Source organism: Tiliqua scincoides, chromosome 5, assembly GCF_035046505.1.
Source record: "Tiliqua scincoides isolate rTilSci1 chromosome 5, rTilSci1.hap2, whole genome shotgun sequence".
In the NCBI taxonomy this organism is placed as follows: Eukaryota; Metazoa; Chordata; class Lepidosauria; order Squamata; family Scincidae; genus Tiliqua; species Tiliqua scincoides.
Genome location: NC_089825.1, coordinates 137,818,353 through 137,843,618, shown reverse-complemented (window position 1 = coordinate 137,843,618; position 25,266 = coordinate 137,818,353). Strand labels below are relative to the sequence as shown.

The 25,266-nt window shown below is 46.8% G+C and overlaps 3 protein-coding genes across 3 annotated transcripts; all 3 read left to right on the top strand.

Moving 5' to 3' along the window:
• Positions 1-2,309: 2,309 nt before the first annotated feature.
• On the top strand, positions 2,310-3,188 carry LOC136653819 (olfactory receptor 2D2-like). The gene has a single exon (XM_066630701.1). It carries the CDS (start codon positions 2,310-2,312, stop codon positions 3,186-3,188), a length of 879 nt encoding a protein of 292 aa, XP_066486798.1.
• Positions 3,189-8,348: 5,160 nt separating this feature from the next.
• Positions 8,349-20,013, top strand: LOC136653818 (olfactory receptor 2D2-like). Its single transcript, XM_066630700.1, has 3 exons — positions 8,349-8,356; positions 10,117-10,305; positions 19,050-20,013. The coding sequence occupies exons 1-3, from the start codon at positions 8,349-8,351 to the stop codon at positions 20,011-20,013; spliced, it is 1,161 nt and encodes a 386-aa protein (XP_066486797.1).
• A 4,374-nt stretch (positions 20,014-24,387) lies between these two features.
• On the top strand, positions 24,388-25,266 carry LOC136653817 (olfactory receptor 2D3-like). The gene has a single exon (XM_066630699.1). It carries the CDS (start codon positions 24,388-24,390, stop codon positions 25,264-25,266), a length of 879 nt encoding a protein of 292 aa, XP_066486796.1.

Here is a 25,266-nt window from a genome sequence, read left to right as displayed (position 1 = left end):
GTGGCTTAAATCCTGGTCATAACAAACGTGGATACATTGAACATTCTGGTGGTCTCCCACCTCGAGCCACTCATCTGTTCATTGGAGACCAAGGATTAACACTTTGCTAGGGAATCTCGAAGAAGAAAAGAAAATTCAGGGGTCCTTGCACATTATGGTAAAGTATTTCTGCTTGACAAAGTTAGAAGGAATTACATCACATAAAAAACATAAACAAAAACTGCTCAGAGTATGATGAAATTCTTTCCATGTCTTACCAGTTAACAGCAAGAAGCCTCAGGGATTTTATAATCCAGGTGAAAACAGGAAAATACCTCAGGGAAGTGGTGGATCCCCCATGTGACTGAGCCAGAATCTCTGTTGCTGCTTTGCACTCTTAAATAGGAGACCGTCATGGATTAAGCAGAAACCAGAGAAAGATACATTTAGTTCTGTCTTTGGTCCACGGGACATGAGTTGAGAAATCATTGGAAACAGCGTGAACCATCCAACACCTGAGAAGTCTTCCAGAATTGGTATCCTTTTATATCTTTAGGAGATATATCAAGGAGCTTAGCTGATTCCTCCTGAAGGTGATGGGGAGCGTTGTTGAAGGTGCTGGACATGACAGTCTCAGGTGGGGGGAATTTAATGAAAAACCGCGATCCCACCCCATAGTTCCGCAGCAATCAGTCTCTCCCCAGGTCTCATTCTCCCACTTGCTACTCCATCCACCTAGACCCTGCTCTCTCTCTCCACTCTGCTTTCCTTTCCTGTATCCCCTCCTTAGACCTCCTTCTTCTCGGCATACCTCCCTGCAAGGCTCATTCTACTTCTTCCACCTTTCTCCTTTCAATTTGTCCTCCTTCTCTGGTCCTTTCATTAGTTCCCTTCTCAATTGCCTTACCTAGGATCCTGTTTCCTCCTCCGCCCTGCTCCAGTCTTAGGCTAAGCTCATGTGCCCTACAGATATTATGATGAGCCCATTATAGGTCAGGATGACACAGAGGGGGAACAAGTGGGATGGTAACACCCTACACCAAGCTGATGGCCTCAGTGTGGTAAAAGACTCATAAACACTCCAACCCCAGAGTTAATTCAGTACTGTAGTGTTTTAATATTTTAATATCCCTTCTGCTCAATTGCTGCTAACTGGGCAATGAGCACCCATCCTGGGCACCCATCCTTTTGGGGGTGGGGGGTGGGGGAAGCCACTCTCCCACTGTCCTAGCACAGCCATTTTTGCCAGTGCTTCTTTGCTGGGTTCTTAGCTTCCTTGTGTCTGTGTTTAGATTGTGAATGGCTCTGGAATAAGGAAATAGTTTTGGTTGCTGTTATGTTGTGAACCTATTATGCTGTTAAGTTTTGTTGTGAACCTTTTTTTCTTCAACAGTCATACATAAATCATCATCATCATCATCCACCTTATACTAGTAGTGCTATCAGACTGCCTTTGCTGCTTATTGACATTAGCTGGTACTACTGTAGTGTTTTGCCATGTGATATGCATAATGATCTAAAATTTCAAAATGAAGGAATACAGAGTTCTATTCTGGAAGCTAGATGAATATGTGCCAGTCAACCAGACCAGGGGTGGGCAAACATTTTGGCAGGAGGGCCACTTCGTCTCTCTGACACTGTGTTCAGAGCCGGGGGGGGGGGGAGAATTTATTGACATTTAAAATTTGAATAAATTTACATAGATGAATAAGTTAGAAATGTAACTTATCTGACTGAATGGATATTACTGAGCTTATTTATATTATGCATGAGAACTATAAGACAGGCATGTAGAACCACATGAGAACTATGGACTGTTTGCCACACACCTCTTGCATAGTGAAAACATACAGACCAAGTCAGATCAAAGCAAAAACACATGGAGACATGTTGTTCAGAGGCAATGGGGGGCATTAAAATAATGCCCAGGGAAAAGCAGAAAACACATTGAGACTCTAAAAGGCCTTGCTGTAACTCAGACTGCAGCTTGAGTCAGGTGGTTGTGAGCGGCAGTTGCAGGCTCCAACAGTCTCTGATGGGCCAGTGGTTCACTGGAGACTAGGGGCTCCCTGCAGGCTGGATTGGGGGTCCCAGAGGGCTGCAAATGGCCACCGGATCAGGGTTTGCCCACCCCTGAACTAGAGAAAAAATAGTCTTGTCTTGATATCCATGGAACAAATGGTTACCCACATCAGGTATCATTAAAGCACCGACAACATTGTTTACTTTTTTATGTTGCTGTTGTCTCCAGGCTAATGGACAAAAGGGGAGTTGTAAACAATACAAGCATTACTCAGGTCATCCTTGCGGGACTCACCAACCATCCAAGAATGAGAATTACCCTCTCTGTAGTCTTTCTTATCACCTACCTGGTCACCATGGTGAGCAATTTTGTCATCATCATGCTGGTCCAGCTGGACTCTCGCCTCCACACCCCAATGTATTTCTTCCTCAGCAACCTCTCAGGCCTGGAGATGTGCTTTGTGAGCTGCACCATACCCCAAATGTTGGCTCACATGCTAGCTGGAGATGGAAGACTAGCTTTCAATCGCTGTGTAACTCAGCTGTACTTTACATGTTCTCTGGGTTGCACGGAAGGGCTTCTTCTGGGTGCCATGGCTTATGACCGCTATGTGGCCATCTGCTGCCCTCTAGTCTACGTTGTGGTCATGAGCAAGGGACGCTGCTTGATGCTAGCAGCCATCTCATGGGCCTGTGGTTTCCTCATTTCTGTGCTATCCACACACTGCCTTCTGAACCTTCCTTTCTGTGGCCACAACTACATCAACCACTTCTTCTGCAACCTTCATATGCTATCAGAACTTGTGTGTGGAGACATTCACCAACTTCAAGCCGTCATCTTTGTGGGGGGAGTTGTTTTCCTACTTGGCCCCCTCTGTGTCATCCTGATATCTTATGGGCTCATCATAATATCTGTAGTGCGCATGAGCTCAGGTGGAGGTCGGAGCAAGGCCTTCTCCACATGTGCCTCCCATCTGAGGGTGGTGACAATGTTTTATGGATCTATCATGGCCCTTTACATGAGGCCTCGGTCGGGTAAAGATTTCATCCATGACAAATACGTGTCTATGTTTCATGCAGTGATCACCCCACTTCTTAACCCTCTCATCTACACTCTGCGGAACAAGGATATCCATGCTGCAGTAGCTAAGGTGTTCCATAGAGGAGGTGCTGGACACAAGGACTGAGTTCCAGTCTCCATGGGGGGGAAAGGAGTTTGAATCTCAGAAGCATAAGACTTGACAAAAACTGAAGTTGCTCTCTCCCCAAACTCTGTAATAAATAGAACAGTTTCTCCAAACTGTTGTGTTCCTTTGTATTCTTATCTCAAATGTTTTTGAGACACGTGGTGCAATTCTAACCCTTTATGTCAGATCTTTCCAACACCAACATGAGGGCAATGCAGCTCCAAGGTAAGGCAACAAACATTCCCTTACTTTGAGGAGGTCTCTGTGAGTGACACCCAACTGCAGGATGCAGCACATGTGCAGTTGGCACTGCTATGCCAGTGCTGGAAAGCACTGACATAAGGGGTTAGGATTATGCCCACAGTGTTCTGGTTTCAACAATGCTCAAAGGAAATAAAATCATTCAATCCTTTCCTACTTATAAAGCAATACAAAACCACTGTGTTACATTGTGCTGGTGGATGGTGTCTTCGCTGCCAGCAAACATACACGGCTGCCACTGACTGCACTGGTGGCCCCATTGTACCTACTGGCAGTGTGAGCGAGTGTGATGATGGCATGTGGCATGCACTGGGATGCAGACATTTCTGCCGGGAACTTAATGCTTCCCTGGCAGAATGTGCAATCCGCTGGTGGACTGGGCCATACGCCAGGAATCTAAAACCAGCCAATGGTCATGTAAGAGGATTCACAGGAGGGAGCGCAAGGGCTGTACAGTTTTGAGGGAACTATCCTTCCCTCCAGGGCATGAGGCTGATGGGGTGGAGATGAGATTTGAATTCAGATTAGATTTCTGAAACATTCAATAAGATAGGCTATGCTTAGTGGTTTTGCTAGGAGGTGCGGGGGGGGGGGTATGGCCTGCACTGGGTGACACGCACAGGGGGGTGACACCACTAGTCACTAAAATTTTTAAAATCTTGGTATTTTTGAATACTGACATCTTGTTATAGGTTATTTGATGTGTAATTTTATGTAGAGTGTAATGAAACAAACTGTGTTGAAATATCTCTATTCTATCAAAGGTTATGGCCCCAACACCAGCGAGTATGCCCACTGCCTGGGGCATTGCTGCAGCCACTGCATGGTAGGAGGTCCATCAAAGGGGTTACACACTGGCCTCCCACACCAGGTAATGCAAACCCCTATTGACACCACAGGTTATACTGACCTCTTCAGAGATCCTGATAGCAGGTCAAATATGTGCTCTTTACCATATAATGAACCACCATTGAATGACCTGTTCTCCAGAGATCTATACCAGATCTATATGTGCGGTGCAGAGCCTCCCCACATGCGAAGCTGTGGGTGCTTGTGTGCCTCACATGGTGGTGGTGCTTTTCGAAGAACTCTGCCTCACCTGCCTCCCCACCCACTGCACATCCCTGATCTATACCCATTGGGGAGGATATCAATGCAACTGCAGGTGAAGGGTGTACCATGAAGCAGTTAGAGAAGCAATTTTCAATCTTTTTCATCTCAAAGCACTAAAATTGTCAAGGCACACCATCAGGTTTTTACTAATTGACAAGGCACACCATGCTACCAGTGGGGCCTCACATCCCTCTTGACCCTATTAACAAATGACCTTCCCTCAAATTCCTGTGGCACACCTGTGGACCCCTCATGGCACACCAGTGTGCCACAGCACCAATTGAAAATGGCTGAGTTAGAGACACAACATTTACTGGTTATGATCTTGCCAGTGGATCTCCACAGCTACATGGGGAAAAAATGAAGGAAAAACAATTCAGGATTACTTGACACACCCTGGTACGTTTCTGCCAAACCAGATGAGAAGTGCATCATTTAAGTTTTAAAAGGAATGGCTCAAAATGTGAAAAAACAGTTCCACTATCATAGGGAGATTCTATGCCAATAAAGGTCTTATGTATGTATCATAGGGAGAAGTCTAGGCCAGATGCCATCATTACCACAGCCTGTGGCAAGGAGTTCCACAAACTAATTATATGCTGGGTAAATAAATATTTTCTTTTGTCTGTTCTAACTCGGAATACTAATGAACCACATAATGAACCACGTTGAATTATCTGTTCTCCAGGGATCTATATCAGTGAATCTTCACAGCCACAGCAGAAAAAAAAAAATATGAAGGAAACACAATTTAGGGTTCCTTGACACATCCTAGTTTGCATCTCCCTTACCAAATTAGAAGTGCATCATTCTACTTTTAAAAAGAACTGCTCAGAATGTGAAAAATATGGTTTCATTTTCATAGGGAGAAGCCTCAGGGATTTAGCAGCACTAATTACCTGTTGACAATCCAGATGAAAGCAGGGAATTGCCTCAGGGAAGAGATGGATTCCCCAAGTGAGGGAGCCAGAATCTTTATTACTGCTTTGTGATCTAAAATAGGGACAATGGTGGATGAGACAGGAACCTGCAGAAAGACACATTTAATTTTCTCTTTTGGTAGATGGGATGACATTTGGACCATTGACTTGATCATCAGAAGCAGCACCTGGAATCCATTGCCTTGCCTGGAAGAACATCTCTAAGGATCTTGATCAGGGGTGCTCACACTTTTTTGGCTCGAGAACTACTTTGAAACCCAGCAAGGCCCGGAGATCTACCAGAGTTTTTTTACAATGTTCACACCATCATAACATATAACATTTATGTGTACAATGTATGTTGGTGTACCTTGCATAACCGCATGAGCCAATATTGCACAACACAACATAATTAACTATAAACATTTTTGTAATTACTCGAGTTTACTTTGATGACTTGCACTGAAGTGAATCAGCCAAGGATGCATAGTCCAGACAGTAGCTGCTGACAGCCAGCCTCAAGCACACTTCCAAATGTTCATCAGTCATGGTGAAACTTAATGATCTTCATGTAGGAAAAGGCTGACTCACATAAATAAGTGGAGCCCTTCCTGCCTCAGGTGCTCTTATATCCCTGAGGGCCCTATTGCCTTCAAGAGGCTGCAGCTGTGCAGCACACTGTGCTGGATGCCCAGGCCTTACGAAGATCATAGATCTCACGAAGGCTTTCGACCTGGTCAGCAGGGACAGCCTCTTCAAGATTCTCCCCAAGATCGGATGTCCACCCAGGCTCCTCAGCATCATCAGATCTTTCCACAAGGACATGAAAGGCACTGTTGTCTTCAATGGCTCCACATCAGACCCCTTTGACATCCGAAGCGGAGTGAAGCAGGGCTGTGTTCTTGCGCCAACCTTGTTTGGGATTTTCTTCACTGTCCTGCTGAAGCATGCCTTTGGAACGGCAACAGAAGGCATCTATCTCCAGACCAGATCAGATGGAAAGCTCTTCAACCTCTCCAGACTGAGAGCAAAGTCCAAAGTCCAGCTGAAATGTCTGCGTGACTTCCTCTTTGCTGACGATGCAGCTGTCACTACACACTCTGCCAAAGATCTCCAGCAGCTCATGGATCGTTTTAGCAAGGCCTGCCAAGATTTTGGACTGACAATCAGCCTGAAGAAAACACAGGTCATGGTTCAGGATGTGGACTCACCTCCCTGCATTACAATCTCTGCGTATGAACTGGAGGTTGTCCATGACTTTGTGTACCTTGGCTCAACGATCTCCGACACTCTTTCTCTCGATACCGAGCTAAACAAACGCATTGGCAAAGCAGCTACCACGTTTTCCAGACTCACAATGAGAGTCTGGTCCAACAAGAAGCTGACGGAACATACCAAGATCCAGGTCTACAGAGCTTGCGTCCTGAGTACACTTCTGTACTGCAGCAAGTCATGGACTCTTCGCTCACAACAGGAGAGGAAACTGGATGCATTCCACATGCGCTGCCTCCGACGCATCCTCAGCATCACCTGGCAGGACAAAGTTCCAAACAACACAGTCCTGGAACAAGCTGGAATCCCTAGCATGTATGCACTGCTGAAACAGAGACGCCTGCGTTGGCTCAGTCATGTCGTGAGAATGGATGATGGCCGGATCCCAAAGGATCTCCTCTATGGAGAACTCGTGCAAGGAAAGCGCCCTACAGGTAGACCACAGCTGCGATACATCCGCAAGAGGGATCTGAAGGCCTTAGGAGTGGACCTCAACAAGTGGGAAACCCTGGCCTCTGAGCGGCCCACTTGGAGGCAGGCTGTGCAGCATGGCCTTTCCCAGTTTGAAGAGACACTTAGCCAACAGTCTTGAGGCAAAGAGGCAAAGAAGGAAGGCCCATAGCCAGGGAGACAGACACACTACACTTGCTCCCAGTGTGGAAGGGATTGTCACTCCCGAATCGGCCTTTTCAGCCACACTAGATGCTGTGCCAGAACCACCATCCAGAGCGCGATACCAGAGTCTTTTGAGACTGAAGGTTGCCAACAACCCTTAAAGGGGCCACTGCTGACACCACATCTACCTCCTCACCAGATCTTCCATTACAAGTGGGGGGGGGGGAGCAGATCTCTATACAGACCAGTGCAAAAACAGGGGAAAGGTAAGTCAGCCTCAGTAGAGTCAAAGGGGCTCACTCCCAGGGATGTGTGGACAGGAGAGAAGCCTGCCAGCGGCTCCTCTCCCAGGGAGGAGCCTGCCAGGGGCTCACTCCCTGGGCTCGCTCCCTGGGCTCCCTGGACTCACTCCCTGGGCTCACAAGCCTGCCAGGGGCTCATTCCCAGGGATTCGTGGACGGGAGAGAAGCCTGCGAGCAGCTCCTCTCCAGGTCTACTCACAAGTCAGCCCCAGTAGAGTCAAAGGGGCTCACTCCCAGGAATGCGTGGACGGGAGAGAAGCCTGAGATCAATCCATTTTGCCTCGCGTTCGACCAGTCGTATTGATCCACATATTGAGCACCCCTGATCTTGATGCTCAGTCAATCCTTTCTGATGGTGCAGGGCAGGGCACTTTCAGGTGGGGTAATTTTAATAACGAACCTCCATTCTGCCCTCCCTCTCACTTATGCAGTAAGATCCAAACATGTGATGAGTACTTGAGTCTCTCTTCAATGCCATATTCCTCCCTGAAATAGTTAAAGATGAAATTAATCTTATTGCTCATTCCAGTGGCATACTAAAGTCGGTGTGAAACACTACATTTTGCAGACAACCTCGCAAGCAGCCCCTCCCCTTTGGAGCCATTCGTATGCCTCTATTTTGCTCCCACTGCCCGGAATGGTTCTGAAGGGAAAGGGGAGGGGGAGGGGCCCCTTGCATGTTGCGGTGAGGCTCCCTTCAAAACTTAGTGCTTTGCACCCCGTCTAGCTATGCCACTCACTCATTCAACAAAATTTTGAATTGTGTATCAGAAATGTGTTAGGTAGTTGCAGACTTCCCATTCATTTGATGGGTCAAATGCCCAGCTGCAGAGCCTCACACAGATTTAGGACCCTGTGGAAACCTCTCTGAGGCTCCCGACGGAGTCAGAAACTGCTTCCTGTTTTCCGGAAGCACAATTTAAAGCATCAGGGAAGCTTCAGGAGGCTTACCCGACAGGTCCTGGAGTCACGCGAGCCACCATGTGCTCCAGATAAGTTGGGGGGTGAATTGGTGCATGGGGGTGGTGACATCCCACAGGGGGGTGTCATTGTGAACCTTTGTCCAAGGATGTGGGGCTGGGGAGGTCTGCCACTGGTATTAGCGAAGAAATACCACTTCACTTGAAGAAAAAAATAGGAATCGCAGATAAATTTTATTAAAAAATGGATTACCCTCCCCCACTCCTGATCCTTCCTTGCCTTGTACAGCTGCGGGTGTGTGTCGGGCATGATCTTGGTCATATTCTCCATAATTCTCTACAATACAGTGCAGATTTTATTTTTGGAAAGACGGGCAGGTATTCCTCTGTAGATGAATCCATGTGGAAAGCATTCCTTGGAGGTAGATGGCCTGCAAACTTCTGAGAGAATGCCAAGCAGTCAGTGGAGTAGCTAGAGGGGGTGCAAATAACTAAGTTTGGCAGGGAGCCTCACCACAGCCTGCAAGCAGCCCCTCCGCCTCTCCTTTGAAGCAATTCTGGGCGGTGGGAGCAAAATGGAGTCAAATGAAATTCATGCAAGAAAGTTTGAGGATCAAGAAGGACACCTCCATTGCTCCCTTCCAGCCAACCTTAGCATCAGCCAGTACCTCATATCGACACCCCTCACTCACTACCAACGTAAGGAATTCTCCAAATCTAGTTTTCACTCATTACTCTTAATGGGGCGTGTTTTGTTGCTTTTGAATAGTGTTAGGTTCTGCTTTTCATCATAAAACAGGGTCTGGAGAATGGTTCAAAGCAGTAAATGAAAAAGGAAGGGATGCCAAGAGGTCAGTTCTTGAAACTCTTAGAAAGTGTGCCAGTCTCCCACGGGATAAATGAAGACTTCTGTTCATCCAAGTTTCTATCCTATGCTTATTTCCCTGAGAACAGCTGTCTTGAAACCTAATAGGACATTTGCTGAGTAGACATGCATAGAATTATGCTGTTACATATGGAGCAAATGGTAATCCACATCCACCATAATTAAAAAACAGGACAGCAGGGAAGAACCGAGACTTGAATGAATCAAACTCGAGTCACAAAACACGAGTTTTTTTGCAACTCCTGCAGACTTGAGTCACATGTGTCAAAAACCTGGGCACTGACTGGGAACTTGGGTTTTACCCTAAAAATAAAAAGACGCAAATAGACTCGAAGCAAGACTTGCTTTTGTATGTGGCTGTGACTCTTATACATGTATGACATTGAGTGTTTTCTATATGAGCTTGCTTGCTTTTTAAAAACCACTTCCATGACTCAACTTGCTTCTTGAAAAGACTTGGACTCAAGTCAAAATGACTTGAAAAATGTCTCTGGACAAGTCATGATGGCCGCCTGTTACGACTTGCAGGTGACATGAATCGAGGGGGATGGAGACTAGGGGCGACTCAATAGTACTGTGACTGGCACACCCCACAGGGATGCTGTTCATTAACTTCTCTCTGGTGGTCTTTATCTCCAGGATGCTGAACAGAACAAGGGTTGTCAACCAGACAAGCATCACACACTTCATCCTGGTGGGACTCATCGGCCATCGAAGGACACAGATTGCCCTTTTTGTGGCCATCCTCACTGCTTATCTGATGACCATGTTGGGCAACGTGATGGTCATCTTGCTTATGCAGCTGGACTCCCTCCTCCACACCCCAGTGTATTTCTTCCTCAGCAACCTCTCAGTCCTAGAGATGTGTTTTGTCACCAACATCATTCCCCAAATGTTGGCTCATCTCCTGAGAGGGAATGGAAAAATCTCATTCAGTCAGTGTATAGCTCAGATGTACCTTGGAGGGGCTCTGGTTTGTATAGAAGGCCTGCTTCTGGGTGGCATGGCCTATGACCGGTACATGGCCATCTGCTGCCCCTTGGTCTTTGTCATGGTCATGAGCAAAGGCTGCTGCTTGATGCTAGCTGCCATCTCATGGGGCTGTGGTTTCCTCATTCCTGGGGTATACACACACTGCATTCTGCATCTCCCTTTGTGTGGCTTTGTGATGTCCATGTCCCCAGTATCCCCCCGTGGTATTGACTCACCCGCTTTGTCCAGCCCTGTCCTGTCTTTCCAGGGTCGGCACAAAGAACGGGGAACAAACAAAGGGGTCTTGCTTACTTTCTTTAATTTGGTTGTGGTCTTTACATTCCTTGAGGGGTCTTGTTCCCTCACAAGAACTCCGTACCCCAGGTACAGTCCCAATAACAGTCTTTCCACAGTCCAGGACTCAAGTGGCCAGTTGCCCCAAGAGCTTTTACTCTCCCCCTCAGTTCTCATCGCGAAAGGTGTCTGGTGCGGGGTGTTCTCCGTAGGTCAGATCTGGAGTTCTGGGCTTCTCTTGGGAAGGGGCTGGGTCCAGTGGTTGCCCTCCTTTCCCCTTGGTTCTCACCGGTCATCAGTTCCAGCAAGGAGTTGTTCTGAAGTCTTCTGGACTGGGATCCCTTCCCCAGCCTATGGGCAGCCCCTTCCTCAAGGGGCTGGAGTATTGGACCCTTCCCAGCTCTTGGCTGTCTGCTAGTCGGGAGGGCCTCTCCTCTCCTAGAGGTACCTCCTTTCTCCCTTCTCTTCCCCTCCCTAGCCCCCTTCTCAGGGAGCTCAGGAAGGTGCTTCCTTCCCCTTCCACTGTCTCTTCCCTTCTTCTTATCCCTCTAGCCAGCCCTCTTAGCCCTGCCCCTTCCTTCCCCCACCTGGGACCACCTGAGACCTAGTGGAATCTCCTCCTCCCTTCTCCCTGCCGGCTCCACCCTTTCTTTCCTCAAAGGTTGATGCACCTGGGCTTTCCGGTCTCTGAGGAGGCCTCTGCCTTGTCTCAGAGGAGAGGAGCCTGCTTGCAGCAAAGACTTAGAAGTCTCACCCTCTTTGTCTGACTCCTCACTCTTCCCTGGTCTTCCAGGGGTCGGTATACCCCTTTTCTCTGCTTTCCACACTTTTCCCTCCTGTTCCCATGCTGGGCTTTGCTTCTCCTGATACCCCCCGGGGTGACAGGCTCCAACATCATCAACCACTTCGTCTGCAGTCTTCAGATGGTGTTGAGACTGGCATGCGGAAACATTCACCACATTGAGGTAATTATCTTGGCAATGGGAGCTTTTGTCCTACTTGTTCCCGCCGTGTCATCCTGATCTCTTACGGGCTCATCATAACATCTGTAGTGTGCATGAGCTCAGCCGAAGGCCGGAGCAAGGCCTTCTCCACATGTGCCTCCCTCCTGGGAGTGGTGACAATGTTTTATGGATCTCTCATGACCCTTTACATGAGGCCTCGGTCAGGTACAGACACCAGCCATGACAAACATGTCTCCATCTTTCATGTTGTGATTACCCCACTTCTTAAACCCGTCATCTACACATTGCAGAACAAGGACGTCCATGCTGCAGTAGCTAAGATGCTTTGTAAAAGAGCTGCTCAACACAAGGGCTAAGTTCCAAACTCCATAGGGAAAAATTACTTTGGTTCATAGAAGCACAGAAAAATCTGAAGGCCTTCTCTCTACAAGTACTAGAATAAAGAAAACTTCGTTACCAAGCATTGTGTCCATTGTGTCTTATTCCAAAACTTTAGCTGAGATCCAGTGGCTTAGCTAAGTCATTTGAGACCTAGGGCCAATACATTTTTGTCACCTCCTCTTATGACAAAATTAATTTGTTAGCGAGTAAAGGCACCCGCCAGGTTGGGTAACAAAATTGGGTGCCAGTTGGAATGGGAGCCCAGGTCTACTTGTCAGGTAGATGTATCTTCCAAGTTCAGACAGATCTACCTGCCTTGAAGAGGATTCCAGAGGAGAGTTTGGAGCCCAGGTGTACCCAGCAGGTAGAGCTGGGCTCCAAATCCAGACAGGAGCCCCGGTCTATCAGCCTAGAAGAGGGTTCAAGAGGGTGGTTGGAATGTGAGCCCAAGTCTACTCAGTAGGTAGTTCTGGGCTCCCAAGTCTGGACGGGAGCCTAGGTCTACCCACCTGGCAGAGGTGGCTCCAGAAGACAGTAGGAATGGGAACCCAGGTCTACCAGTTGGGTAGATCTGGGCTCAAAGTCCAAATGGGAGCCCAGGTCTACCTGCCCAGCAAACCTTGGTCACAGAGGTTACAAAGTTCAACCAGGAGCCCAGGTCTACCTGCTTGGTTGGCCTGGGCTCTGGAGTTATAGTAGTGCTCATGCCCCCCAGCGCAAAAACTGGATCCACCCCTGGTGTTAACCCACTCCCCACCCTGGTGTCACCTTGCCAACACCTTATTGGTTCCATGCTGTGTCATAATAACATCTCATTGACTCTTTGAACAATCAGTCTCATTGGTCAGTTTTGAGTTAAGAAACTGTACTTTTCGTTACAGAAGACATTTGCATTTTTGCTTTCTAGTTATCTGGCCATAACTTTAGACAGAATGGAGATTTTTTCACTATGGTTTGTTTCAATGCATTCTGTGGTAAATTACACATTGAATGGTGTATAGCAGTGTATCTCAAACTGTGGGCCCACCAGGTGGGTTGCAAGCCAATTTCAGGTGGGTCTCCATTCATTTCAATATTTTATTTTTAATATATTAGACTTGATGCTGCTATGGTTTGTGACTGCATTTGGGGAAAAGCTACAGACCTGTACTTTTAACAGGCTACTATGTGTATGTTTTTAACAATGATAGTCAGTTGGTTTTACTCCTGGGTAAGTGTGGTTAGGATTGCAGCATAGGCTAGTTAAAAATTTTCCTGCTTGATGATGTCACTTCTGCTCATGACATCACTTCCGGTGGGTCCTGACAGATTCTTATTCTAAAAAATGGGTCCCGGTGCTAAAGGTGTGAGAACCACTGGTATATAGCATGAAGGTGTTATTCCTAACAACCACTATTTTAGTGATTTTGTCATTATGGTGTCACCCCCCCAGTGTAAAGGGGGTGTAAAGGGGAATTATTTCCCTTTAGCCCTCTGTATGCCTCTTGGTCTGCTTCAACCTGTGCACCCTCATTTGTACCTGTATGTCTGAGGACAGAAAACATCATGCAGCATTGGAAAGGAGGGATAGGATCCAGCATAATCCATTTATTTATAGAATTAATAAATTAATGCAAAGACGGCTTCAGGAGGCATGGGGTGAATGCCATCTTCCCAGTGGCCCTCCAAGACCCCCTCCCCCCACCCCTCAAAACTGCAAAAGCCAATTCAGGGTTATGTGACACATCCTGGCCAAGTTCCATTTTCCAGGTTAAGAAGAACTTCTTACCTTTAAAAATGACTGCTCAGCCTATGAAAACACTGTTCCCATATCTCAAGGAGAGGCACCAAGGATTTAGGAGTCCTAATTGTCTACAGTCCTGATGAAAACAGGGAATTGCTATGAATTGTGTTTTTACCTTGTTTTAAATCATGTTTTAAATTGTTTTAATTATTGTTGTAAGCTGCCTTGGGTCTCTTCGGGGAGAAACGCGGGGTATAAATGAAGTTAAAGAAAGAAAGAAAGAAAGAAAGAAAGAAAGAAAGAAAGAAAGAAAGAAAGAAAGAGCCTCAAGGAATAGGAGGTCCCGTGTGGCTGCACCAGAATCTTTATTAGTTCTTTGTGGTCTTAAATAAGAGGCACTCATGGGTTAGTCAAGAACCCACAGAAAGAAAAAGAGGTTAATTCTCTTTTGCTACATGAGATGACAGTTGGGGAAAAGCAGCCTCTTGGGTTGGCATCACTTTCTGAATGTAGGTGGGGCATAGCGCTGATTAACCATGGCATAACTAGAAGGGGTGCACTAAGTTTTGCAGACACCTGAACGCGCCATGCAAGTGGCCCATCCCCCTTCCCTTCGAAGCCATTCCAGGTGGTGAGAGCAAAATGGAGGCAGTCCCCTTTGTTTTATTCTCACCGCCTCAAATGACTCTGAAGGGGTGTGGTCGCTTCCACGCCATGCTTAGGCACCTGCAAAACTTAGTGCTTTGCACCCCTCTAGCTATGCCACTGGCAAACGGCTCCCATTATTTCACAGACAAGAACCTCAGGGATTCAGGAGCACTAATTTCTTATGAATAACATGGATCACAATAGGACACTTCCTTAGGGAAGCATGCCCAAGAGCTGTGAACCAGAATCTCCGCTGGGGCACCAAGAACTTAAATACGTAGATGCCAGGAACAGACAAGACAGCCAGAGAAAAAAAAAGACTTCCTCTTGTTTTTTTTCATTGTAGGAAGAATGGTGGGTCATCAAATCAGACCTTGGAAACTCTCACCATAATTCTGTCAGTAGTAGAGGGAAGAACAGCTCCAGGAAGATGGAAGCTTAGTTAATCCTGAAGACCATGGGTGGCATTTTTGAACATGCTGGGAACCTCAGGTAGGGTAATTTGAACGAAGGATGTAAAAAATAATTTGGCCACATCCTCTTTTTCATAATTTTCATTGTCTGTCACTGTTATTCCAAGAGACTGTTTCATAAATGGTCCAGGGTGTGTGTCATCCTGGAGCGAGCAGCTGCATACCTAAGGGGCTGTGATCTTCCAGTTGCTTTTTAGGGAATATTGGAGCTCTGCTGCACTGCTAGGGAACCTTTCCAGTGCATGGCATCCTGTCACTTCTCTGGAATGTGAGGTTGGTTATCGAAGGCAGTGGTTTTGGGTGTACTTGTGGGGGGGATATTGGAGTTCTTCAGAAATGTATTAGGGCTTCTTCAATGAGAAGATGGCAGGTTCATGGCAGAAGCTAGATCTGAACCCAGGACCTCCTGGTTGAAGCATGTGACTTTGCTGAAGACCACAGATATTCCTGGATTTGGGGGGGGGGCAGATTTTAAATTGTTATTGAAGTTAGTTGAAAATGCAAAACAAAAACAAACAAAAAAATACCTCAACTGTGTTGGTTTGTACAGGAAACAAGCGTTTCAAATCCTGATTGAAGTTATTCGTGGAGGTTCCCCACCCTTTCAACATAATGTAATGTTGGAAATTCTTTGAGTCCCTGTTCAAATCTCCAAGAAAGCTTTCAGTGGCTACCTAGATGCTGATACCTTGGAGACCAGCTTTACTCAATGTGTGTTCAGGGCCGTAGTGGGGGGGGGGAGGCGGGGGGATTTGCCCCCCGAGCCAGCAGTTTGCCCCCCCAGAATTTTTTCCAAACCTGTCCTCTTTTTGTCTAGTCAGTTGTCAGTTGGAGATGATTTGAAGCCCTTTTTGCAACTTTTTTCGTGGGAGATGGGAGGGAGGCATGGGAGAGAGAGAGAGAGAGAGAGAGAGAGAGAGAGAGAGAGAGAATGTGTAGAGTGAGTAAAACAAGGTTCCTGGAGGGCTTCTTGGAAGTTATGGCCTCTGGCCACCCTGCCCCCATCCAGAGCACATGGAGAACGGGACTGGTCAAGAGAAGCTCCAAGGATGGTAGGGAGAGATTTCTACTTGTACTGGCAGGTGGGGTGGGGAGGGAGTTATTTCTTCTACTGTGGAACGTGCTAATTACTACAAGGTATTGCTGCAGAGGGGCAGGAAGAAATGTTTCTGTTTGGAGAAATCATGGTGGGGTTTTTGCCTTTCATATATTTATATATTTAAAATTAATGGCTGCTGCTTGGGGACTGGGGAGACCCTTTTTCTGGTGGAGAAAGCATGGAAAGCATTTGAGCTAAAGAGAATCAAGAACTGTGTGGGAAAGTTTCTAAGCAGGGGTGGATCCTGGGGAGGCCATGGGTGCGTATCCCCCCCCAACTGTCCTGCCAGCAGGGAAGGGCACCCACCGGGATGGAGAGCAAAATCTGGTGTCAGGGAAACACCCACTGGGCGGGTGCCAAGGAGATTGGATGGAACAGGAGCCCAGGTCTACCCACCCAGCAAACAGCTGTAGAGGCTATAAGCACAATCTGGAGTCCAGGTCTACCCAAGCAGGTAGACCTGTGCTCCAAGTCCAGCAAATAGCCACAGAGGCCTGAGAAAGGACATGATTGAGACATACAAAATTATGCAGGGCATGGATGGAGTGGGAAGAGAGAGATACTCTTTTCCCTGTCACATAACACCAGTATCAGGGGACATCCACTAAAACTGAGTGCTAAGAGAGTTAGGACAGTTAAAAGAAAATATTTATTTACTCAGTGTGTAAATTAGTTTGTGGAACTCCATGCCATAGGCAGTGGTGATAGCATCTTACCTAGATGCTTCTAAGAGGGGATTGGACAAATTTCTGGAGGAAAAGTCCATCATTAGTTATGAGTCATGAAAGGTATGTGCAAGCTCCTGATTTTTGAAGTAGACTACCTCAGAATGCCAGATGCAGGTCAGGGCACCAGGACACAGGTTTTGTCTTGCTGTCTTTTGTGCTCCCTGAAGCATTTTATGGGCCACTGTGAGATACAGAAAGTTGGACTGGATGGGCCTTTGGCCTGAGCCAGCAGGGCTCTTCATATGTTCTTATGTAGGTTAAAAGCTCAATTGGGAGCCCAGGTCTACCCAAGCAGGTAGACCTGAACTCCAAGTGGGAGCCCAGCTCTACCTGCCCAGCAAACAGACACAGAGGCTATAAGCTCAATTGGGAACCCAGGTGTACCCAGCAGGTAGACCTGGGCTCCAAGTCCAGGTGGGAGCCCAGGTCTACCTGCCTAGCAAATGTCCACAGAGGCAATAAGCACAAGTGGGACCCCAGGTCTACAGAGCAGATAGACCTGGGTTTGCAGTCCAGGCAGAAGCCAAGGTTTCACCCACCCAGCAAATAACCACAGAGGCTATAAACTCAATCACGAGTCCAGGTCTACCCAGCTGGTAGCCCTGGACTCCAAGTCCAGGTGGGAGTTCAGATCTACCTGCCTGGTTGACCTGGGCTCTGAAAGTAGTGCTTATGCCCCCCCCCCCCAATACAGACACTGGATCCACCCCTGATTCTAAGGAGATTCAACTCTCAGAAAGATAGGAGAATTCAGCAATACTAGGTAGATTGAATAATTCAAGTCTTCTGTACTTTGCTTTTTAAAAGTAATGAATATTGTAAAAAACTAATGTTCCCATGGCGTCACTGTATTTGACTTGCATATCTTTCCTCTTGCTTTTGTGAAAAGTAAATAAATTTTATTTTAATATGTATCAATGCATCAGCAATGTGTCATCGGCTAATGAAAGGCTTTCAATGCAAGCAAATACTACCTGCATCACAGTGATATGTTTTACTTTTGCAGGGATGCAAGCCTGTGTATTGTGCTGGTGTGTAAAATGAAAGGATATGTTACATGTTATTTCTATGTACACAAATACATTTTACCTTGCATACAGAGATCCATTTATTCTATGCAAATTATTGTTACATTGCATTACAGATAATGAATGCGTGTTTCAATAGCCTCCCAAAAATATTTTCTCTTTATGAAATTTGGGCGAGTTACAGGTCTTTGATGTTTCTCTGTACTTATCCCTTCATTTTGCTTACCAGTATAGATACCCAACATAATTGCCCTCCCTGAAAAAATAGCTGCCCCCCCACCTCTAGAATCCTGGCTAGGGGCCTGTGTGTGTTCCTTGGAGCCTTGGGGCTCCTCGAGACCAATGTTAGGAGTGGAAAGGCTCCGGAGACCAAAATTTTGACTTCTGCTCTAGACCAATGGCCAGATTGAAGATTAGACTCTAGACCAGGGGTGCCCAAACCCCGGCCCGGGGGCCACTTGCGGCCCTTGAGGCCTCTCAATGTGGCCCTCAGGGAGCCCCCAGTCTCCAATGAGCCTCTGGCCCTCCGGAGATTTGTTGAAGGCCACACTGGCCCAAGGCAACTTCTCATCGTGAGGGCGACTGTTTGACCTCTCGCGTGAGCTGTGGGATGAGGGCTCCCCTCCACTGCTTCTTGTTTCACTTCTGTGATGCAGTAGCAGCAGCAAAGGAAAGGCCAGCTTTGGTTTGTGCAAGGCCTTGAGCTATTGCAAGACCTTCATTCATTCATATAAGTTCATCTTTAATATATTCATTTATGTAAACTTATGTAAATTTATTCAAATTTTAAATGTAAATTAATTCTTTTTTTCCCCCGGCCCCCGACACAGTGTCAGAGAGCTGATGTGGCCCTCCTGCCAAAAACTTTGGACACCCCTGCTCTAGACCCAGAGTCACTAGGAAAGCAATTTTCAACCTCTTTCATCTCATGGCACACTGGCACTGGCAAGGCATTAAAAATTGTCAAGGCACACTATATGTTTTTGGACAGTTGACAAGGCACACAACAAATTCACCAATGGCCCACTAAAAAATGACCCTCTCCCAAATTCCCATGGCACAGTTGTTCCATGTTCATTCACGGCACACCAATGTGCCACTGCACAGTGATTGATCATCACTGCCCTACACCAATCTAGGTGTGCGGTTGATCATTGCTGCCCTAAGCCAATTCAACAAAAGTTCAACAAAAGTCCATCTGCCCTTCAAAGGCAAATGGAAAGTTGATGGATAACTTCTCCCTTTTGCTTTTTCTCTGCAGGACACTGGAGGGAACAGGGACAGTGAACCACACCACCATTACTGAGGTCATCCTGCTTGGACTCACCAGCCACAGAAGGACACAGATTGCCCTCTTTGTGGTCATCCTCTTTGCCTATGGGATCACCATGTTAAGCAATTTGCTCATCATCATGCTGGTCCGATCTGACTCCCGCCTCCATACCCCAATGTATCTCTTCCTCAGCAACCTCTCGGGCCTGGAGATGTGTTATATAAGCAGCATTGTGCCCCAAATGTTGACCCACATGCTGTCTGGGAGTGGAAGGATCTCTTTCAATTGCTGTATGGCTCAGATGTACATTACCTGTTCTCTGGCCTGTACTGAAGGGCTGCTGCTGGGTGCCATGGCATATGACCGATATTTGGCCATCTGCTGCCCTCTGGTGTATCCCACGGCCATGAGCAGGGAGCGCTGTGTGATGCTGGCCATAGCCTCATGGGCAGGAGCTTTCCTCCTCTCTGGGATAATCACGGCCTGTATTCTGCATCTCCCATTCTGTGGTCCCAACCACATCAACCATTTCCTCTGTGAGTTTATCATGGTGATTAAGTTAGCCTGCACCAATACTCACTTTGCCGAGCTCTCCGTCTTTGTGTTGGGGATCTTCACTGTTTTTATCCCATTCTGTGTCATCCTGACCTCTTATGGGGTCATCCTGTTGTCTGTAACGCGGATGAGCTCCAGTGTGACTCGAAATAAAGCCTTCTCCACCTGCACCTCCCATCTAACCGTGGTCATTATATTTTATGGATCCATCATTGGCATATACATGAGGCCTCAGCCTGGCACAGATCATGGAAATGACAAACTTGGGTCTTTCTTTAATGTCGTCTTCACCCCTCTCCTCAACCCAGTCATCTACACCCTACGGAACAAGGATGTCCACGCTGCAATGACTAAGGTCCTCCATGGCAGAGCTGCTGGACACAAAACAGGACTGTAGCAGGAGTAAATGAACTGTGCAAGCTGAGAGGATTTGTGCCACTCTGAAGGTCACCTTTCCAGATCTATAATAAACTGTACTAATGTATAGAAATGTTTGAGTCTGTAACTGTGGCTTCTCCTTCTCCCTCCTAATTTTCTATGCACAGGGCAATGAGGTGAAATGTTAATCAATGATCTGGCCCACCTGCACTCCAAAAGTGATGCAGACCCAGAAGAGCTGCACTATGGGATATGAAGGAAAGTGAAACTTAGCACACAGTTCTTTTACTGTACCACCACTTCTTGCTTTCCAAAGGAATGGAGCTTTGGTTGGATGAGTGCATGTGTGGATCAGTTGTGTGGACTATTGTTTTCTCTGATGTCTCAATAAAATTCCCATGGTTTCTCTTCCATCAAACTGTCCTGATCACTTGACAAAAAGTGCCTTTTGAAGTACCCCACTCTACATATCTGAAGTCCTTCGAAGTGAAGTATCCCAATCCTTTGGATTTGCTCTGTGTGCTATTTCTAGAGGTTTCCATCCTGGAAATAGTTTTTGCCCTTGAAACAATGCAGAGGGGAAGGCTGCAATCATCATTAAAACCAAGCAGGAGGAATTGTTGAAGGCCTCCTAGCCCTTGATGCAATTTTGCTGCACCTTGTGCACTGTTGGAAGTACATATATGAATATGTTCACATCAGCAAACCCACACCTGGGGAAGTTTCCAAAGACACTTCAAAGGAAGGGGCATGTAAAATCAGAGGCGTCCCTGCCTTGGAGCACACCTGGTGGGGTGGCACTTACCTTTGGCTGCATTCTGGTGGTTCAGGGACCTTCCAGGCTCTCACATTGGTTTAAATTTGAAAAGCTTGCCTTCCTTTGGCAATCTTCCTGCCATCTTGGGCTCAGCCACTGTATACTCTCACTGGCAAACAGTCATAAAACAGACAAAGGATGAATGTTACCTCCTTCATGCTCATCCTCATCATCATAGTGGGTGATCTGGTCATCATGATTTGATTCCTGCCTCAACCATCCTAAGGCACTTCTTCTTCACCTCTCAGGCCCAGTAAAGTGACTTCCAGTTCAATCCTAATCTGTGCTGGAACAGGCAGGTAGGCCTGCACTGTACACAGTGCAGAGTTAGAGGTGGCTGTCGTGCAACTTGGAGTAAGGGATAATAATCCCCTTACTCCAAGAAATGCTGCAGCCACCTCAATGGGGCTATTCAGATCTGTGTCAGTTAAATCGCTGGTGCAGATCCAAGCAGCTCACTGTAATGCTGGGCTGTCCAGGAGGGAGATTAGGAACTGCCCTAAGAGCCTGAGGCTGGTCCCACTCCCCTCCCAGGCCTAGCCTACCCACCACTCACCTGTCACTCTCCTACCCCCTGCCCTGAAAAACCCCCATTCAACCCTCCCCCAATCCTTCGCAACCCCTGCACTGGCCTCTCCAGGCCAATGTGAATTTACTTTGTTCCGGCATGGATGCGTCCGGTCTCCATGGGCCAGCGCACGTCCTTGAGTCAGCCCCACCAACCCACGAGGAGGCGCAGACATGCCTTACACCACATTTGTGACACTCTGAGACTGGCACAAGAGATTTGTGTGGGCCCAACATCAAGGTAAGATTGTGCTGTCCTTGGCACAATTGTGCTATAGACTAGAAAAGTACATCTGCACGTTGGGAATGGAAAAATCTCTTTCAGTTGCTGCATGGGTCACATGCACTTTTTCAGTGAGCTGCACTGAATGTTGGTGAGTGGCATGGTTGGTGACTGGTATTTGGCCATGTGGTGCCCCCGGTGTATGCCACAGCCAAGAATGGGGAATGGTGCTTGATGCTGGACACAACTTCAGGGGCAGGAGCTTTCCTCGTCTGTAGGATAACCACAGCGTATGTTCTGCACCTTCCTTTTCTGGTCCCAATCATTTGAAGCATTTCTGCTGTGAGTTTATCATGGTGGTAAGACTAGGATGCATGGACACTCATTCTATAGAGACCCCTCATCATTGTAGTGGACAATTATGTCAGATGTCCCACTCTCTGCCTTCCTGATCTCATTTGTACTTATCATAGTGTTGGTAGTATGCATGAATTCAGGTGCAAGCTGGAATAAGGCCTTCTCCACATGCCCTCCTATTTAGCATATGCCTTTAAGAGGGAATTGGACAAATTTCTGGAGGAAAAGTTCATCACAGGTTACAAGTCATGGTAGGAATGTGCAAAGCTCCTGGTTTTAGAGGTAGGCTACCTAAGATCACCAGATACAGGGGAGGGCACCAGGACGCAGGTTGTGTCTTGTCTTGTGTGCTCCCTGAGGCATTTGGTGGGCCACTGTGAGATATTGGAAGCTGGACTAGATGGGCCTTTGGCCTGATACAGCAGGGCTCTTCTTATGTTCTTAGCATTGATGGTTGCTATGTTCTGTGGCTTGCTTATTGCCCTGTATGTCAGACCTTGGTCTGGCATAAATGCTGGTCATGATAATGTGGATACATTGAACATTCTGGTGGTCTCCCACCTCGAGCCACTCCTCTATTCACTGCAGAGCAAGGATTAAGGGTGACCAACCTTGCTAGTTAGTCTCCAAGAGGAAAGACAATTCAGGGCTCCTTACATATCATGGTAACGCATTTCCGCTTGACAAAGCTAGAAGGAATTACATCACTTAAAATTTTTTAAATTTTTTTTATAAAAACTGCTCAGAGTATGAAGAAATTGTTCCCATTTCCTACTAGTTAACAGCAAGAAGCCTCAGGGATTTAGGAGCGCTTATTAGTTTATAATCCAGATGAAAACAGGAAAATACCTCAGGGAAGTGGTGGATCCCCCATGTGACTGAGCCAGAATCTCTGTTGCTGCTTTGCACTCTTAAATAGGAGACAGTTGTGAATTAGGCCGAAACCAGAGGAAGACACAATTAGTTCTCTCTTTGCTACTTGGGAAATGAGTTGAGAAATCATAGCGTGTATCGTCCAACACCTGAGAAGTCTTGCAGGATAGGTTGGAAGGATATCTCAAGGGTCCTTGGAGCTTAGTTAATTCCTCCTGAAGGCGATGGGGAGCATTGTTGAAGGTGCTGGGCATGACAGTCTCAGGTGGGGTGATTTTAATGAAGAACCTCAGTTCCCCCCAAGTTCTGCAGCATTCACCATCTCCCCAGCTCTCATCCACCCACTTGCTGCTTCATCCATCTAGTCTCTGCTCTCTCTTCTCCACTCTCCTTTCCTTCTTTCCTGTATCCCCTCCTTCTGACTCCTCCTTCTCTGCTTCCCTCTCCGCAAGGCTACCCTCCTACCACCTCTACCCATACTGTCTCCATTCATTGTCCTCCTCTGGTCTTTTCATTTGTTCTTTTCTCACTTGCCTTACCCAACCTCCTCTGTTTCTTCCTTCCCCCTTGTCATGTGGAGAAGTCTTTGTTCTGAGTTAAGCTCATGTATGCTACAAATATGATGATGAACCCATAACAGGTCAGGATGACACAGATGGGGACAAATGGGATGATAAAACTCCCTGCTAAGCTGATGGCCTCAGCATGGTGAATGTTTTATAACTACTCCAACCCCAGATTGAATTCAGTACTGTAGTGTTTTAACACTTTAACATCCCTTCTGCTCAACTCCTGGTAACTGGACAATGAGGAATCTTTGAAGTGGTGACTCAGAGATTTTTAGTGGGGGGAGGAGCAACTCCCACTGTCCTAGCACAGCCTTTTTTTGCCAGTGCTTCTTTGATGGGTTCTTGGCTTCCTTGAGTCTGTTTTTAGATCGTGAATCCTCTGGAAGGAGGAAACATTTGTTGCTGTCATAGACTGAGCTTTGAAATTTTTTTCATCAAAAATCATATATAAATCTTCTTCTTCTTCTTCTTCTTCTTCTTCTTCTTCTTCTTCTTCTTCTTCTTCTTCTTCTACTACTACTACTACTACTACTACTACTACTACTACTACTACGTAGTACTATCACAATGTTTTATTGCTGCTTATAAACATTAGCTGGCACTGCTATAGAGTTTTGCATTGTGGTATGGATAATGTTCTAAAATTTAAAAATGAAGGAATGCAGAATTCCATTCTGGAAGCTAGAAGAATATGTGCCAATCATCTAGAGGACAAACAGACTTGTTTTGATCTACATATGGAACAAGTGGTCACCTACATCGGGCATCATTAAGACCCTTTTTGCCTGACCCACAGATGTACACATTTGGTCCCTGTTGTGTATATGCAACATTGGGCAGAAATGGTTTAAAGCATAGGGGACGTTGTTGTTGTATGTTTACTTCTGTATGTTGCTGTTTGTCTCCAGGCTAATGGAAAAAAGGGGAGTTGTGAACAATACAAGCATTACTCAGGTCACTCTTGCAGGACTCACCAACCACCAAAGAATGAGGATTTCTCTCCTTGTAGTCTTTCTTATCACCTACCTGGTCACCATGGTGAGCAATTTCATCATCATCATGCTGGTCCAGCTGGACTCCCGACTCCGCACCCCAATGTATTTCTTCCTCAGCAAACTGTCGAGCCTGGAGATGTGCCTTGTGAGCAGCATCGTGCCTCAAATGTTGGCTCACATGCTGGCTGGAGATGGAAGAATCTCTTTCAATTGCTGTGTAGCTCAGATGTACATTACATGTTCTCTGGGTTGCACGGAAGGACTGCTTCTGGGTGCCATGGCTTATGACCGCTATGTGGCCATCTGCTGCCCCCTGGTCTATGTTGTGGTCATGAGCAAGGGATGCTGCTTGATGATAGCAGCCATCTCATGGATCTGTGGTTTCCTCTTACCTGTGCTATCCACGCACTGCCTTCTGACCCTTCCTTTTTGTGGAGACAACAACATCAACCACTTCTTCTGCAACCTTCATAAGCTGTCAAGACTCATGTGTGGAGACATTCACCAACTTGAAGCCATCATCTTTGTGGGGGGAGTTGTTGTCCTACTTGTCCCCCTTTGTGTCATCCTGACCTCTTATTCGCTCATCATAATATCTGTAGTGCGCATGATCTCAGGTGCAGGACGGAGCAAGGTCTTCTCCACATGTGCCTCCCATCTGACAGTGGTGACAATGTTTTATGGATCTGCCATAGCCCTTTACATGAGGCCTCAGTCGGGTAGAGACTCCAGCCATGACAAACATGTTTCTATCTTTTACGTAGTGATCACCCCACTTCTCAACCCTGTCATCTACACACTGCGGAACAAGGATATCCATGCTGCAGTAGCTAAGGTGTTCCATAGAGGAGGTGCTGGACGCAAGGACTGA

Coding starts and splice junctions, on each gene's coding strand:
- LOC136653819 (XM_066630701.1), top strand. CDS start 2,310: ATGAGAATTACCCTCTCTGTAGTCTTTCTTATCACCTACCTGGTCACC.
- LOC136653817 (XM_066630699.1), top strand. CDS start 24,388: ATGAGGATTTCTCTCCTTGTAGTCTTTCTTATCACCTACCTGGTCACC.
- LOC136653818 (XM_066630700.1), top strand. Junction 10,306..19,049: donor TCCCTCCTCCACACCCCAGT/GTATTTCTTCCT, acceptor TTTTCTCTGCAG/GACACTGGAGGGAACAGGGA.